We start from the raw sequence: 15,501 nt of genomic DNA, 5'->3' as shown, positions 1-15,501 counted from the left end.
GAGTACTGAGGATGCAGGAGCTCCTTTTGTGTTCCCTCATACAGTGCTTGAACCCCTCAGACTGCTGAATGCATGAGCAACTGATTAATTAGGGAAGACTCCACAGCCTGGGAAAGGTTTTCCCCTGAAAGGGGAAGAACTTCTGGCTTCCAGTGCTGTCCCTGTGGTTGTAACAAGTGCTCCTGCGGCAGGAGGGTGCACTTCCACCCAGGCACTGCCTCATCGTCCAGCTAAACTGTGACCTTGCTGGCAGCATCCATGTGTCAACACAGAAATCATCATGCTTTCCCAGTTTTGCTGTTAAAAGATCCAGGAAGCAGATCAGCACTGCTGTGTCCTGTTATCTGAACACCCTTGCGCAGGTTTCCCTAAGGACGGAGGTGATGGAAAAGAGGGCTTTATTCTGTGTGTCTTGCTGAAAGGCATCCCTGCTTCACCTCCCTAAGCCTCTCCTCTTTGTTTAAGGCCTGGACAACCTCTACAATCATCTGGCACCTACGACTGCACGTGCTCCTTCTCACTCGGACCTGGAAATGAGCTTGTGCTAATGACTGGACTCCTTGTGCTCCCTTCCATGCTCCAGGGCAGCGCCTGTGCTGGAAAACGCTGGATTCATCTCCGAGGTCCAAGCCTGTGTCCAAGCACCGTGTGTAGCTCCACAGCAGCATCCTGGCCGTGACGACCGTGGGGTGGTGTCAGCACGGCCTCTCCCGCCAGCAGCATCTCGATTCTCCATGTCCCAGCCACCAGAAACTCATCTTTCCATTCCAGGCCACACCATCACACTGATCCAACCCACAGTCGGCTGTGTTGTGCGTGCTCCAGCACCACGGCACCCGACTCATTTCAGACCCCTCAGTTTTAATGTTCAGCCCCTTGTGGCTTCCCTAAAAATATGCTGAAATATTACACAGAACCTGGAGAGACTTTTATTGTCTCTCCCAGCACTAAGACCCGGCCGAACACCTACAGCTTTGCAAGGAAATGCACAAAGAAGTAAAACAAACCCCAGAAAAACCAAACTAACCCAAACAGAATCATTGCTCCATTAGCATTAGACAGAACACAAGTCTGTTTAAGACAACAGGTTTTGTTTTGTTTCTGTCAAAGAACAGATTTCAACATGACGTGGCCATTTGAAATACTCCTTTTTTCTTTGAAGTGGCAAAGATGCAGCTGGGCATCCAGCAGAAAGTGTCTTAAAATAAAGCCCATCTCGCTTGTGGGACACTCAAGGATTTTCTACAAGGAATGCAAGCGTGTAGAAGTCCCGAGACAAAGGCAGAGCGTGTGTCACCTTTCCAAGAGAAAGGCTGCAGAGTCCTGGGCTTATGTAAATCACAGGCAGGCGTCAAACCAGGAACGCTGGAAACCTCCACAGTTCCTCAACTCAAGTGTTGCTCCTGGGCAATGCTCTAATATTCATTAAAGAATCCATTTATCAACAGGCAGCACATGGCACAGTTTTCCAGCGCAGTTTTCCTGATGCTCCACTGAAAACGATGCTTTAAACCACAGAAATGGAAAGCAAGACCCCGGGATGCTTCTGCTGTGCTTCATTCCACAATAGCCAAGATGCACACTCTATCCCTCCTGATAACGTCAAGCATTATGCTTTATTTTCCAAATCATTAGCATGCACAAGGATGACCTCATGGTGAACAGATGCACTTGGATATGGCAGTGATTAGATCAGTCCTCTCAGCAGTCAAGTGTGCCCGCTCCAGTTAACCCTTTGAGCACCCACTGCAAGTCCACGCTGCTGACAAGCAGAGCTGTGGGCTATCTCCAGGGCAGAAATCTGCCCCTGTGAGCCTAAAATCCTCTTTTTCTTTCTGGCATACCTGACTGCTTCCATTTCCTAAGGGCTAACACCATTCTGGCTGCTGATCTTAACCGAAAAAGAAAACCCCAAACAACAAACCAACAAGCACTCTTTAGTCCCAGAGGTAATTAAAGTTGGAATGCTTTTGTATCTGTTTGTGCCTGTTTCGGTTTGATGGCGTTTTTTCAGGAACACACAAGTATTTTGGTGAGTAACTGCTTTTCTTTTTGGCTGAGGGAGCAAGAGCAGGAAAAGATAGCAGCTTAAACCCCATCCCCTAACCCGAGAGAAATCTGCAGAGGGAAAGGATAAGAGTAATTCACTAGTGTTGGATTACTGAGGATTTCCTGGGCTGACACTCAGACCCAGCCTAATTAAAATACAGCATGTAATGTACCAGTTTAACAACAAAGGCCTGAATTCTCATCTTTTGTTCCTAATCTGCACATCCCCTCAAAGAGCTCGGGGATGCCCATTCTGCCTACCAGGAGGCACTTACAGCCTTTGAGATACATGGAGCTCTCTGTGCTACATGAGGGGAGTTTCGGGCTCTGCTTCTGAAAACAGCAAGAGAAGGTCTCAACTGGCTGATTTTTGTGCACCTGCGAGGCCATTTGTGGAAGGGGAGAGCCAGGGCACCCTTGCAAGAAAGCCTCATCCCAGCTGAGTCCAGGGGCAGCATCCCTGGGGCAGCATCAGAAAACATAAAAACATCGAGTTCAAGTAAATCGATGATAGTTAATAACACACCAATAATGTGTGTCATTAACAGCCAGATACGTGATTCATTTCACAGACCTCATCTGCTTCTCGTACCATGTTAACTGCTAAAAACAAACTTCAGTTTAATAAAAAGCACACTTACTCACTGTCCCTTTCTCTTGTGCACGTGTATATGCAGCGATGACAGGATTACAATTAGCTGGTATTAAGATCAGAGGAGAATTAATCTGAATTTTACCTGAAAAGTTTAAGCTGGGCAGCTGCCTTGTTACTTGAGAAGGGGAAACACAGACCTGTGTCAGCTCCACACATTCACTGCTCCATGATTCATTTTTTCCATTTCAGAACAGAAATTCCCCTCTCACATGGACAGAAACACCATCCCTGTTTCTCAAGCAGCAGACAGCCCGTTCGGCAGGTGTAGGACAGGTGAGTCTGAGCCTGGAGGTCTAAGTGCCCGTGGCATGGGGGGACGGGCTGTGTGCTGGAGCACACAGAGCAGCACCGCTCGTGGCTGAGCCCATCCCGCTTGCCCCCGCTGTGCCCACGCTGACAGCAGCTCCAGAAGAGTTTTTCATCCCTTCCTATTCCTAATCATCAGCAGGGACAAGAGATGCTGCAAACCTGGTCCAGCTGCACCCGAGCTGGTGCACTCTTTATTTCTGGATGCTGCTGGTAGCATCCCCCAGTCTCAGCCACAGCAAAGGTGGAAAGATGCTGAGGGATGCTAGGGATCTGTGCACAGCTCCACACAAGGCTGTGGGACGGAGACTCACCGAGCAGTGGCTGCTGCTTGTGCCTGAGCTTTGCAGTTTGCATTCAGCCTCCTTGCTCCTTGCCAGAAGGGGAAGTGATGGAAAAAGCATCCTAATGGTTACTCCTGACCCGGCTCTCGGTAACATCCCACTACAGATGCAAGTAAATCAATGAGTGAGGTGAGGAGACTCTCTAAAGCAAAGGGTTTGATGGCAGAAGTCAGGACCAGCCTCCAGTTTCTTTCTGACATTAAATTCTGATATTTGGGAGTCCAAAAATCAGAACCTGACTGTGGCAGGGCTTACTCTTAAAAACAAATAAAATCATGAAATCACAAGAACACATTCAGGTACTAATGGTTTAACAGTGCTCTGGCAAACTGAAGTAGGTATTAGGAAACATCTTAAATATTTTTGGCATAGCAAATGTATCACAGACTTCAGAAAGTACAACTCCGGCATTACCAAATGACTCTGTCCTTGCTTGTCAACCTGAATTTGTAGATAATATGATCACTGTGTGCCGCAAGAAGAATGTGAAAGCGAAATACAATTATGCATAGAGCAAAGCAGTTAAAATACACCCATAGAGCTGCACTTTGATTTGCTGATGCGTCAACAGATAGTGATTCACAGCGCGAACAACACTGGCACGCAGGCTCCACGTCTATTGAAACCCATCATTTTTTTTGTCTCAGACTTCTGGCAGAGTGTATAAAAGAATTTAATTCACAGCTGTTCTACTTTTTAATGTAGAAAACATTAATCAAAGCTTTAAGTTATAAGCTTTTCTAATGTTGTTTAGTATTCCAGTTCAGCAGAGATCAATAGAGGCCATCGCTGTGTTTCTTGACGCCTCTCCAGGAAGCGGAGGCGCGATTATGTTAATGGCCCAGCTCCCCTCTCCTCCTGCCAGCTTGCTTATCTCCACTGCCTGCTGCCTGCTGCTGCTGGCCACCAGCGCCGGCCCTGCAGCCTCCTCTTATCTCCCAACAAAGCTCCGGGAGCTCCAGGATCGGAGCCAGTAACGTTAAACAATGGTGCACGGCTGATTTTATTTGTAAGTAAGTGATTTATTTTGGTAAATTTAATTTCTTCCTTCAATTTTTCAGTTTAGATGGAAGATATTTGCTAACAAGTCGGGCTAAAGAGAAATAGAGCAGATGTCCTGCAACATTTAGACAGGTTTGAAATAATCTATTAAACAATCCGAAAGAGGAGCAGGGAGTAATGAGAAAGTGCCAGTTACCCCCTCTGAGTGTAAAAAAGGGATTAAGGAATCTTTGTCAGGGAGTCCAGCACATGGGGACCGTACACTTTTTGGAGGCTGGAAAAACACATCTTGGGGGCACTGGAAATCTGCATTTCAGAGTCAGAGCTGCCTTTCAGAAGGCGTTTATTTAAACCCAATTAACACAGCAAAGCAGCAGTTTGTGTCTTACTGACTGCTCACTAGCGTCCAAGCTCACAGAGTTCAGCATTACATCTCCACCTTTCAGCAAAGCTGATGAGTGGTGATCAGCATTCATGTGTGTGTATGTACATACACATACATACACACATATATACACGTATGTGTATCCCTCCATACATTAACCCAACCCGAGCAGGCTCCAGGCCAGGTGTGGGAAGGCAGCCTGACCATGTGTATTGAAGGGATCTGTTAGCATACTGCTCGCTGCTGTGGTTTCTGAGCAGAGCACCACTCTTACATTTCTTGTGCATTAATCCCTGACCCTGGTATCTCAGCAGCATAATCCCCATCTAGCATTAGTAGCAACGGCTTCTACTGTGAGGAACTCTTTCTCGATAAGTAAGCACCGGTTCAGGCGTAGCTTTTGAACAACATATTCCCAGCTCAGCAAGAAACCCACCCTCCTGAATGGACCAGAGCACATTACTGAGAGAAAGTTCATTAACCTTGCTAGATTCGGGGGTTAACAGGATAGCTGAAGAAAGGAGCAGAGTGAATAGCTCTGATGCAAAACAAATTAAAATGAATGTCATCATTCCTTTTGATATTCATTAGTTGATTCAGAGGAATAATGGTCATCTTAAATTTGCAAGCATTTATCTACAAAAAACAGGTGTACATCTGCTGCTCAAGTGCTTCTTAGTGCTAAAGAGAAGAATAACGTGCAGAGACTCACCAGTTCCACCGAGGGAGTAGCTGGGAGAGGGAGAAAAGACCTGAGCTGCAAAATCCTCAAATGTCATTACTTCTTTATGGTTCTGGATTATTGCTTCGAGATACAGAGCTCGTTCCTCGTAACTGCAACGACCAGGTTAAGGAAATGTGTGTGCAGGGTTAAATGCTGTTACACAGAGTCCACCAACACCAGCACTTCAGATCCACAGCCACACTAGCCAGGCTGTACACAGGCATGGCAAAGAGGGGACCAAACCTGCCTGCTGCTGTTTAACAGTTCTGAATGCGAGCAAAGAGGAGTGAACACACTTAATGGCTTGAAATTAAGGGTAGAACCTTTTAGCTTCATGAATGCAAAGTGGTGACTCGGTAGATCCAAGGGATTGCTGCAGAAGCAAGCCCCAGGACTGCAGGCTTGTTTAAACCAAACCCCACCTTTACAGATAAGCTGCGGCACTACGGAGAGTTCCTGGTACACAATATTCCCACTGCAGTGACCCTGCCAGGCTAGAAAAGACATTGTATTGGCGAAACAAGCTGCAGGACAGAGGGAGAAAACACCCCCCACCCCCCACCCCTCATTTATTTGATCACTGCAGTTCTTAAAAGAAATTAAATAAACCCAGCTCCTGAAAGCGCGAGGTTTGTCTGTAGGCAGGTGCTGGAAGGTGCAACCTTCTGTATCCTAAATAAGCGATGCACATTGGAAGAACTCACCCCAGCACTCGCATGCATTATAGTCTGCATAATGCAGACAACAAAGCGACCTAACATCAAGACTATTGCCTTTTAATTAAAACTCGGCAACCTGGAACACACAGCATTCAAATGTGTAATCAAAAACCAGTCACCAATAAAACTTACAAGCGTAACAAGCTGAAGCAACTTTCCAGCTGTCTTAATAGGACCCCTGCTTGCGGCAGCTTTTCACAGCGGAGAAAGCAAATCTTTCCCTTTGTGTGCAGCTTCTGTTTTCTCAGAAGGTGAATCAGACACTTCCAATAACAGGATAACGCCTGAAACAAACCTACAAGGGGCTGCAGCACCTCACGTATGACTTTCTGCATTACCGCTCGCAGGAGCCACTCTGACATCTCATTCTCTGTTCCCTCGTGTAAAACAAAAGTTTCAGACCCTCATTATTGTGTCTCTGTGACTGGAAACGTGTTCTAACGCAGCCAGCGGGAGCAAAGGCCAAGTGAAATGTGGAAATTAGGAGTAGCGAGAACAACACGGTGACAACACGATGCAGGTGAGGGCTTCACAATTGAAAAGCATTACTAATTAATAGTGAAGTGCCATTTGTGACTTTCATCACATTAACAAAACCCCTCTGAAACAGTATTAAAGAAAAAAACCAGAGTAAAGCGGTACTTCAGAGCAGGGCACGAGGGCCCAGGGCTCTGCCTAAGGGGAATAAGCTAAACGGTATGCACGTTCCTGTAGGCGCGGTGGTGGCAAAGGGAGAGGAAGAAAGGAGAAAGGGGAGTTTTGCTTTAACGCGAGCAGAGGAGGGTTGACTCGCGGTAAATCTCCTCAGGAACTGCCCGCGGACGCCCGCAGAAGAGGGATCGACGCGGGGCGCTGCGGCGCGCGCACGGGACGCGCCCGGTTTTCCCGCGCGCCTCCCCGGGCCGGCAGAGCCGCGGCCGCCGCGGGGCGCAGGGCGCGGGGGGGGCGGCACGCGGGGCCGGCGCGGCGCGGGGGGCCCGGCGCGAGGAGCGGCTGGAAGCGCCCCGCGCCGCCCCGTACCCGCGAGAAGAGCGTGAGGAGACGGGGTCAGCTTCGCACCCCGCAACAGCCTTACTGTGAGCTGGAGGATGCCCCCCGCCACACAAAGGACCGGGAAAACCCAGCCAAACAGCTGGGCAGCTACCGAAAACCAGCAGTGAGCCGAGCTGAGCCAAGCTCCATTCTTAGGTTCACAGAACCCCAGCCTGGTTTGGGTTGGAAGGGACCTTAAAGCTCATCCAGCTCCAACCCCCTGCCACGGCAGGGACACCTTCCACTAGAGCAGGTTGCTCCAAGCCCCTGTGTCCAACCTGGCCCCTGGCAGACGAAGAGCTGACAGCAGTAGGTGCACACCACAGCTCGGTGAAGGAGACACCCCCACTTGGCCATCACCTTCCTCAGCTCTGCACACCCCTCGTGTCTGTCCTAGGCTCCCCGAAGCACAACTGCCAGGAGCACCACAGCCTAATCTAAAAAGCATCAAGTCACTCCAGGAAATGAAACTAAACCCTGCTGTCTCTGTTTTAATATGTACACGGACCAGGGAAAACAGTTTGGATTTGTTAAAAAAAACCCAAAACTGAAGTTTTACCAAAGTTTAGGAATTCTAATGGAAGCAGTAGGAACATGATGAACAGGCTGTGAAGAACCCTCTGAAAAGTACCTCCAACCTGTACATACGGGTCAAGAAACAGCTTGGCATCACGTAGTACCACCTCATCTCTCACACAAAACCTTTGTCTGTAACTTGTTCAAGTTGCGCTTGTAGGCAAACAAACCTACTGCTTTGCTGCTCACTTGTGTTCATGTCAAAGTCTTCTGCCACCACGACCACTTCGTCACCTGCCAGATGCTTGGGAGTCCCAAGCTATGTGCTTTGAGGATCTGAGAGAATAAACATAACATACCCAAAGAATAAGATGGATGGGGGTGGAGAAGATTTGGCATTTCAACACTGTTTGTACAAGAATGGTCCCAAATAGTGATCTTCAGCCTGAAAAAGCTTCACGTTTATCCCCATGACAAAGCACATACCTCCAGAGAGTCACTAGGGTGAGATGTGACCTGTCAAACTGCAGCCCCTGTACATGTGCTGTGCCATTGTCCTTAAGAACCAGGGGTGGAATTTTACTGACTTACATGTGTTCAAATGTTAAGCTACATCTTTTTGCTGTTCCGTGGGGAAACACACAGAACCAGCTGGGTTGGAAAAGACCTTTAAGATCATCAAGTCCACATGCATCCTCCTTCCAGATGGCGCATCAGAAGAAGACAGATGGTAGAACTTTTTGACAATGCACCAGGTAGCGCGTGGCTCTGACCTACAAGGATCACTTTCACATTTAACCTCTACAACAACAGAGCCATCCTGGAGTCAAGATCCGTCCAATGTTTCCCTCTCTGCACATACGCACAACGCTAAACCATAAATAACTGCATTTCGAAATGGGTGAATAGAGATGATTATTCAAACAGATCCTGAAAATTCAGAACTTTTGGTTATTAACCTTAACTCTGTGCTGACCTTTAGCAAAAATATCAGCTACTCATCACCCATCCTTCCCCACACTGCTTTTAGCAAATCAAACCATCGTGGCAGCATTTGTGTACGCTCACCACTCTCTGGAAACCACTGCATATCTTGTTGACACAGTGCTCTGCTCATGCAAACAGAGACAAAAGTATCTGTGGTTTGTGAACAGGCAAAGGGAGATGCGACCGGCTGCTCTCCACGGCTCGTTGTTCATCGTGTGCCCATGCCAAGGGGCTCCTGCCCCGGGACTGGGACCCAACTGCTTGGGTCCATGGAGAGCACACACTGAAACGACTGCTCCTCCAGCTCCAGGGGACTGCCAAGGATGTTAATGCGGCCTATTGGCACCAACCTATTGCAATTCCCATCTGTGATGTGCATCCCACCCTGAGAAGGGCTTTCAGGGCATCTGGCCAGTGGAGAAGCTGGAAGTATAGAGGTCGACAGCTCTTTCCAGCTCATCAGACATCAAGGCTGTCTACATGTCCACATGCCAATTCCCTCTTCCACCCAACCAGCAAGACTGTAGAAAGAAAATCCTTGAACTTATTGTTTCCCAGGTGCAAGCTAGAGCTTTCCGGCCTCACTGGAGCTGTGGTGGACTCTGGTTTACTGAGTGCCCTGTCAAGATTGCAGTACCAAAGAACTACTGCTCAGTCATTTCTGACCATTATATGTATTTCAGTCTCCTCCTAATGTGTACTGTAAGAATCCAAGATGGTTCCACAAAAGGGTTTGCTCCTGAAACCATGATAGGGTTTTGAAGACAAACAAGGACATAAATGTTTGGGACTTACCAAAGTTGAGTAAAACAGGGACCATAAAACTGATCTAACATAAATGGTAGATGACCTTGATGCACCTAATTGGCCTCGTTAAGCTCTGCACAGGACAGAGCTGCTGTGCTTTTCAAACGTGGCAGGCAATCTGAGTGTGAAACTCAATCTGCTTGATGGGGCTTGCCATCATTTATGGTCTAGTGACTGTCATAGTGCATAAATTTAACTGGAAACTTTTGGGGGAATTTCAGTAACATATATCCCTCACCAGACAGGTGCAATTAAACCATTCCTGTCAGCAACTCCACATTTATGGGTTTTTTTTAAACCAAAGCATCTCAGATGAAAACTTTCCAGGGCGATGCTTGTCTTACACTGGTCAGTGCAACATGTGAGACACGTACTGGGTGAGGCTGAGCCTGCCACATCCAGCTCAACCCAACGGTTGGGTTGAGCGCCACGAGGACCATCTGTCTGGAGGCAGGGCTCCGTGCTCGCCCTCGGCCAGTGCCAGGTCCTCCTCCATACCCACAGCAGATGATCCGCCACTGCCAAAACCAAGAGCTCATCCCCTCCACAATTGCCTGCCCTGCCGCCCCTCTGTGCAGAGCTGCACAGCAGGCAGCCCTCTGACTACTGCACTGCAAGCACTGGGGGCATTTCCAGTGCTGGGAGGTGGCTGGGCCCCAGCACCCCGGTGTACACGAGATGTGACTCACTGAAGCCCATGGCTCAGGGAGGTCTCAAATGGATTCTCTGTTGTGGAGCATTTGCCCAGCGTCTCAGCACCGAGTCTGCAGCTCTGCCACCTCCCCCTGTGCATGGGATGACAAGAGAATCCCAGTCCTGAGGGGTGGAGATGCAGCTGCAGCCACTGCAGAACACAGGTACACATCACCTGTGACTGCTGCAGGGCACAGGGCAGTGCTGCTGCAGGGCACATGGCAGTGCTGCTGCAGGGCACACGGCAGTGCTGCTGCAGGGCACAGGGCAGTGCTGCTGCTGCAGGGCACATGGCAGTGCTGCTGCAGGGCACAGGGCTGCTGCTGCAGGGCACACGGCAGTGCTGCTGCAGGGCACACGGCAGTTCTGCTGCAGGGCACACGGCAGTGCTGCTGCAGGGCACACGGCAGTGCTGCTGCTGCAGGGCACAGGGCAGTGCTGCTGCAGGGCACAGGGCTGCTGCTGCAGGGCACAGGGCAGTTCTGCTGCAGGGCACAGGGCAGTGCTGCTGCAGGGCACAGGGCTGCTGCTGCAGCGCTTCCCAACACGCAGCACATTGGCTTCTTCACAGACAATCACCAGGAATTGCTTCATAGAGGAAAGTGAAACTAAACAACAACAAACCCACATTTCACGTGGTTTCAAACCATCCCCGTGGAAATCAGTAATGTAAGAGCAGAATCCTATGGGAGTGCCTGGAGCTGGAAGCTCCGCTAATGCTCGCTGTGTGCAGTGCCCAGGGTGAGCAGGGAGCACAGCCTGGCACCTCAGTTCTGCCACGTGCTGCAGGGAAAATGCTGCATTTATTAGGAATACGGCAAAAACCAGCTTTCATGTTAATCTCTTCCTCCTCCTCACGGGAAGCCAGGGAGCAGGCACACTGTTCCATTTCAGCCCGACCGTTCCACAGGAGGGTGAAGGAACAGTGGTTGGAACTGGCTGATCTTTAAGGTCTCTTCTAACCATTCCGTGATTCCTGATGCTGTACAGTCCTGCACTTCCATGGCATATGTTTATCCCTATTTGAAGCTTTTTTATTCTAATGTAGAGCACTTGTGGTATCTCCTAGCAGTCCTCCTGTTTGTGCAGGTACCTGCTCTGCTGAACAACAACTTAGAAATGCAGCTCATCTCCTTCCTTAGCTCTGTTCTCACTGAGATCATTCCTAATCCAGAGAAACTCAACACCGCAGCGGTGCAACCACCACACACACACGTGCACTGCACATGCTGCATTGTGCACTCATCCCTCTGCATGCCCAAGGTCCGTGAGCAGCTGTACTCCATGCTCCACCATGCTGATAAGGCTTTGATTAAAATACTTCAATTGATTACAATGATGACATAATTGCCTATTATCAGCTAGCGCAGCAGCAGCCCGACTGGGAAACCATTCCGCAGGGCACACGAAGATGTAACCACCAAGAAGCAATTTCTGAAAGCCTTCTGTATCGCAAGAACTATTGTGACTTCAGTTACACAAGTTTTTGGCCAGCAAACTAGTGGGGCATGGTTCCCCCAGTCTAAATTTTCTCTACAAGTATCCATGTAGTTCCCTGTCCAATCCTGAGAGATCCCCAAAAGGGATGGAAGCTGCTCAGGTCTATTGAGAGTCACCTTCCCAGTGCTGCAGAGCAGAGATGCAGAGGTCCTCTCTCCTGAGGGCCATGAGGTGAGTTATCTATCTTACAGAATCACAGTCTGGTCTGTGTTGGAAGGGACCTTAAAGCTCATCTAGTTCGTTGGGGCACAGCTGGCCACCCGGCCAGGATCCACACTGCCTCCCGGGATAAAATTCCATGGGGAGCTCAAAGGGACCCTCCAGATCTGAGCTGGTGGAGCCGGGGAGCTCCCCATGCGGATGCTCCGCAGTGAGCACAGCCTGTGCCCTGCACAGCCCGGGCTGCACCTCTCACCAGGGATGCAGGGAGCTGGTCCTGGGGGGATGTTCCACCAGCGCCGACCTTCCTGTCCTTTACCCAGTCTTTAGGGAAGGTGCAGACCTGCTGCACGGGCTGTGAGCTTGCTCTATCAGTGCTCTCAGCTGATGGCAAATGCTGCTGCTAGTCAGCGATAGCTTAAAATTTTATAATGAAAAACATGAGAGCCCATGAGAGCCTAAGAAAGAGGCTTATAAAAGTTGTGTGGTGTTATACTGTGGTCATCGCACACATGAAAACACGCAAACATGCAAAGAGACACATATGGACTTACATGCACATGTGTGTCTAAACACCAGTGCCTGTACACCCTGTACACCCTAACATGACTACATTCACTGCCATTGCATTCTCCAAGCACATGCATGTTCATCTAAAGTCAAATGTCACCAGACTGGCAGCCTGCCTCTTAAAAACCTCAAACACACACCAGCTCTGCTCTCGGCCCACTGCTACACAGAGCACCTTCAGGAGGGGTGCAGGCCACTGCTTGTCCTCAGAGCCCGTGTTTTCAAGCTCCATCACAGCAGTATCAGAGTGAAAATACAGTTAAGGATCTCCCAAGATAACAACAAACTCAGAGCCATTCAAAACCTGAATGTGCCTGCAACAACCAAAGTCATTCCCAGCTTTGAAAATCAAACAGCCAAAGGCAGAAGAAGGAGATAATGACAGACTCATAACTCAGAACTCTTGAGAACTGTTCATCAGACTTGTAAGACAAGTAACTTGCCAGATAACTTTGCTATAGCAAATCAAAAGTCCACTTGTGTCTCAACATTACATTTAAATCATCAGGGAAAGCAAGCAGGAATTATCAAAGTACTTCCCTGCACATCTGCCTCAGGAATCTGGACACTTTGGAAGTGGAAAGGGGATAATGACCAGCAGCTTCCAGACAACAGGCAGCACGAAGCAGGGAAACCCCTGCAGAACCGTTGCTGTAAGCAGGGAGGATGTGGCTGAGCACCAGCGGCTCTCTGGGGCAGAGCACACTGGGTCTCACAGGGCAGAGGGGGCCCTGTGGGCTGAGACTGCTCCTGTGCTGTGCCACCCCCAGACCCCCCAGAACAAGGGGATGGCTTTGGAGCCTCCATCCAGGGCACCTTTCTGCAGCACAGCACCTTTCCCTGCTAACTGGCCTTTTCCCTAAGGCAGCATCAAAATTCCCTCACCTGGGCAACACCTGCGCTGTGGACCGTGGTTCTGTGAGACCCAGCACTCCCTGCAGCGACAGCACTCCCTGCAGCTCCCGACTAACATGCAATGCTCTTGCCACAGCACCCTAAATCACTTACCAACTCACCAGGCAGCCAAACCGCAGCACTGCAGAACAGCCAGGTGAGATGATAGACAAAACACCTACAAAATCTGTGTTAAACAGCAGGAGCCCACACCCAATGGTGCACTTCCATAGCTAGTTCCAGGGGCAGGGAGATGGGCTGGCCACTGCAGACTCATCCATCAGATGAGATTATACCCATCTACAAATCTGCTGGTAAGAGTTTGTGCTTCAGGTTTGGGTAAGGCAAAATCTTTTCAGGTGAATTTATAATCAGATTTTGCCACCTACTCAAGGTTAATAAACCAACACTGTTGGTTTGGTGAGCGTGCAAGGCTCAGGCAGCTATAACCAGGACAAAATATAATCACACAAAATAACTCTGCCCCCTCTAGTTTATTAAAGATCTTTTCATTATTCCTGGGACTACCACTAAATGGCTCAGTTTCAGCTCTATTACACCTGACAATTTATATTCATTACAATCAGGGGTGGGTAATGTGGGGCTTATGATCACATCCATCCCGAGTGACACCATTTGCAAGATGCTCAGCACTAAATGTACTTGTTGCTGCAGTGATACAGGCTGGGAAATTGCTCTGCACTAGAGGGTAGGAGGGAAGGACCAGCCAGATGAAGGTGCCAAGGAATCAGTGGGGATGCCTGGCTCTAAATAAAGAAAATAAATGTGTAAAGATAGGGGGAGGTTTAAAATTCTCATCTGGCTTATTCTTAACTGCTGTAGATATTCCAAGGCAGAAGAGACCTGGGGACTGAGGACAGGATCTCCTGGGTACTGGACTCCAGGTAATAGACACAACCCATTGAAAAACATCTTCCTAGGTCTGATTTTGTGAACCATGAGGCCACAAGAGCTTTGTGGGGCTTAATCAACTGTGTGCAGTTCTGGTGTCCCCAGCATAAGAAGGACACCCCTAACTATTGGAACAAGTCCAGAGGAGGCCACAAGGATGATCAGGGGCTGGAGCACCTCCCATATGAAAACAGGCTGAGAACATTGGGGCTGTTCAGCCTGGAGAAGGAAGCTGCGTGGAGACCTCAGAGCAGCTTCCAGTGTCTGAAGGGGGCTACAAGGATGCTGGAGAGGGACTCTTCATCAGGGACTGTAGTGATAGGACAAGAGGAATGGCTTTAACCTGCCAGAGGGGAGATTGAGATGAGCTCTGAGGCAGAAGCTCTTCCCTGTGAGGGTGCTGAGGCGCTGGCACAGACTTTTCCCAGAGAAGCTGTGGCTGCCCCATCCCTGGCAGTGTTCAAGGCCAGGTTGGACACAGGGGCTTGGAGCAACCTGCTCTAGTGGAAGGTGTCCCTGCCCGTGGCAGGGGTTGGGACTGAGTGAGCTTTAAGGTCCCTTCCAACCGAAACCAGTCTGGGATTCTGTGGTAAGAAGAATCCTTCCTGGGTTTTTTGTGTTTCTGTGGTAGGGGCTGTACAACCATCCCCAGAGCTGGACACAGGACTGCACGAGGAGGCTCCCCAGAGCACAGCAGAGCAGAGCATCGGGGGCTTCCACTGGAACAGATCGTTTTCTCAGCTTTAACACCACTTCTTGAAGACAGAACCCTTTAAGCTGAATTTGTGATGTTCTTTGAAGGCCCTGAGTGCTGAGTCATTTCAGACCTAAAAGGAGATAATGGGGATCCTGAAGAGAAAGGGGAGAGCAGGAGATGAATTTTTAATGAAGCATCAAAGTTGGTGAAGACAAATGGAGGAGAATCCCTAAAGACAGTGCCCTGGGAAGAGGCTGCCCAGCAGCAGTGCTGCGCGCCGCTGCCATCCTGGCACACTTGAAACATTGCCAGTGCAGCTTCTAAGAGTTCTATTTACTCATGTTGTTTTCCAATTGTTGTCAAGCCTGAAGTTTCTCAACGAAATACGTGCCCAGCTGCCGGCTTCCTCAACTATCACCTTTTAATTGAAATTTAATTGCAATCAAAATAAATGATACCAGAAACACTTCTGAACGTGTCCTGCTTCACTGCTCCATTTGCACCTTGCTGTTCATACAGCTACAGCTTTTGGAAGGCTACAGTGTTCTCC

At 49.2% G+C, this 15,501-nt stretch overlaps 1 protein-coding gene across 4 annotated transcripts in view; it reads right to left on the bottom strand.

The window, feature by feature from the left end:
- Nucleotides 1-15,501, bottom strand: part of RALGAPA2 (Ral GTPase activating protein catalytic subunit alpha 2) — a 115,616-nt gene that overhangs the window by 7,998 nt on the left and 92,117 nt on the right. For all 4 annotated transcript variants that reach the window (XM_030489169.1, XM_030489170.1, XM_030489167.1 and 1 more), the window contains one exon: nucleotides 5,454-5,575. In XM_030489169.1, coding sequence (XP_030345029.1) covers nucleotides 5,454-5,575 — 122 coding nt within the window. The remainder of the gene's footprint in view (nucleotides 1-5,453; nucleotides 5,576-15,501) is intronic.

The sequence above is a fragment of the Strigops habroptila genome, chromosome 6 (genome assembly GCF_004027225.2).
Source record: "Strigops habroptila isolate Jane chromosome 6, bStrHab1.2.pri, whole genome shotgun sequence".
NCBI lineage: Eukaryota > Metazoa > Chordata > Aves > Psittaciformes > Psittacidae > Strigops > Strigops habroptila.
Note: the sequence above shows the minus strand (reverse complement) of the source record. Positions and strands in the feature narration are given on the sequence as shown.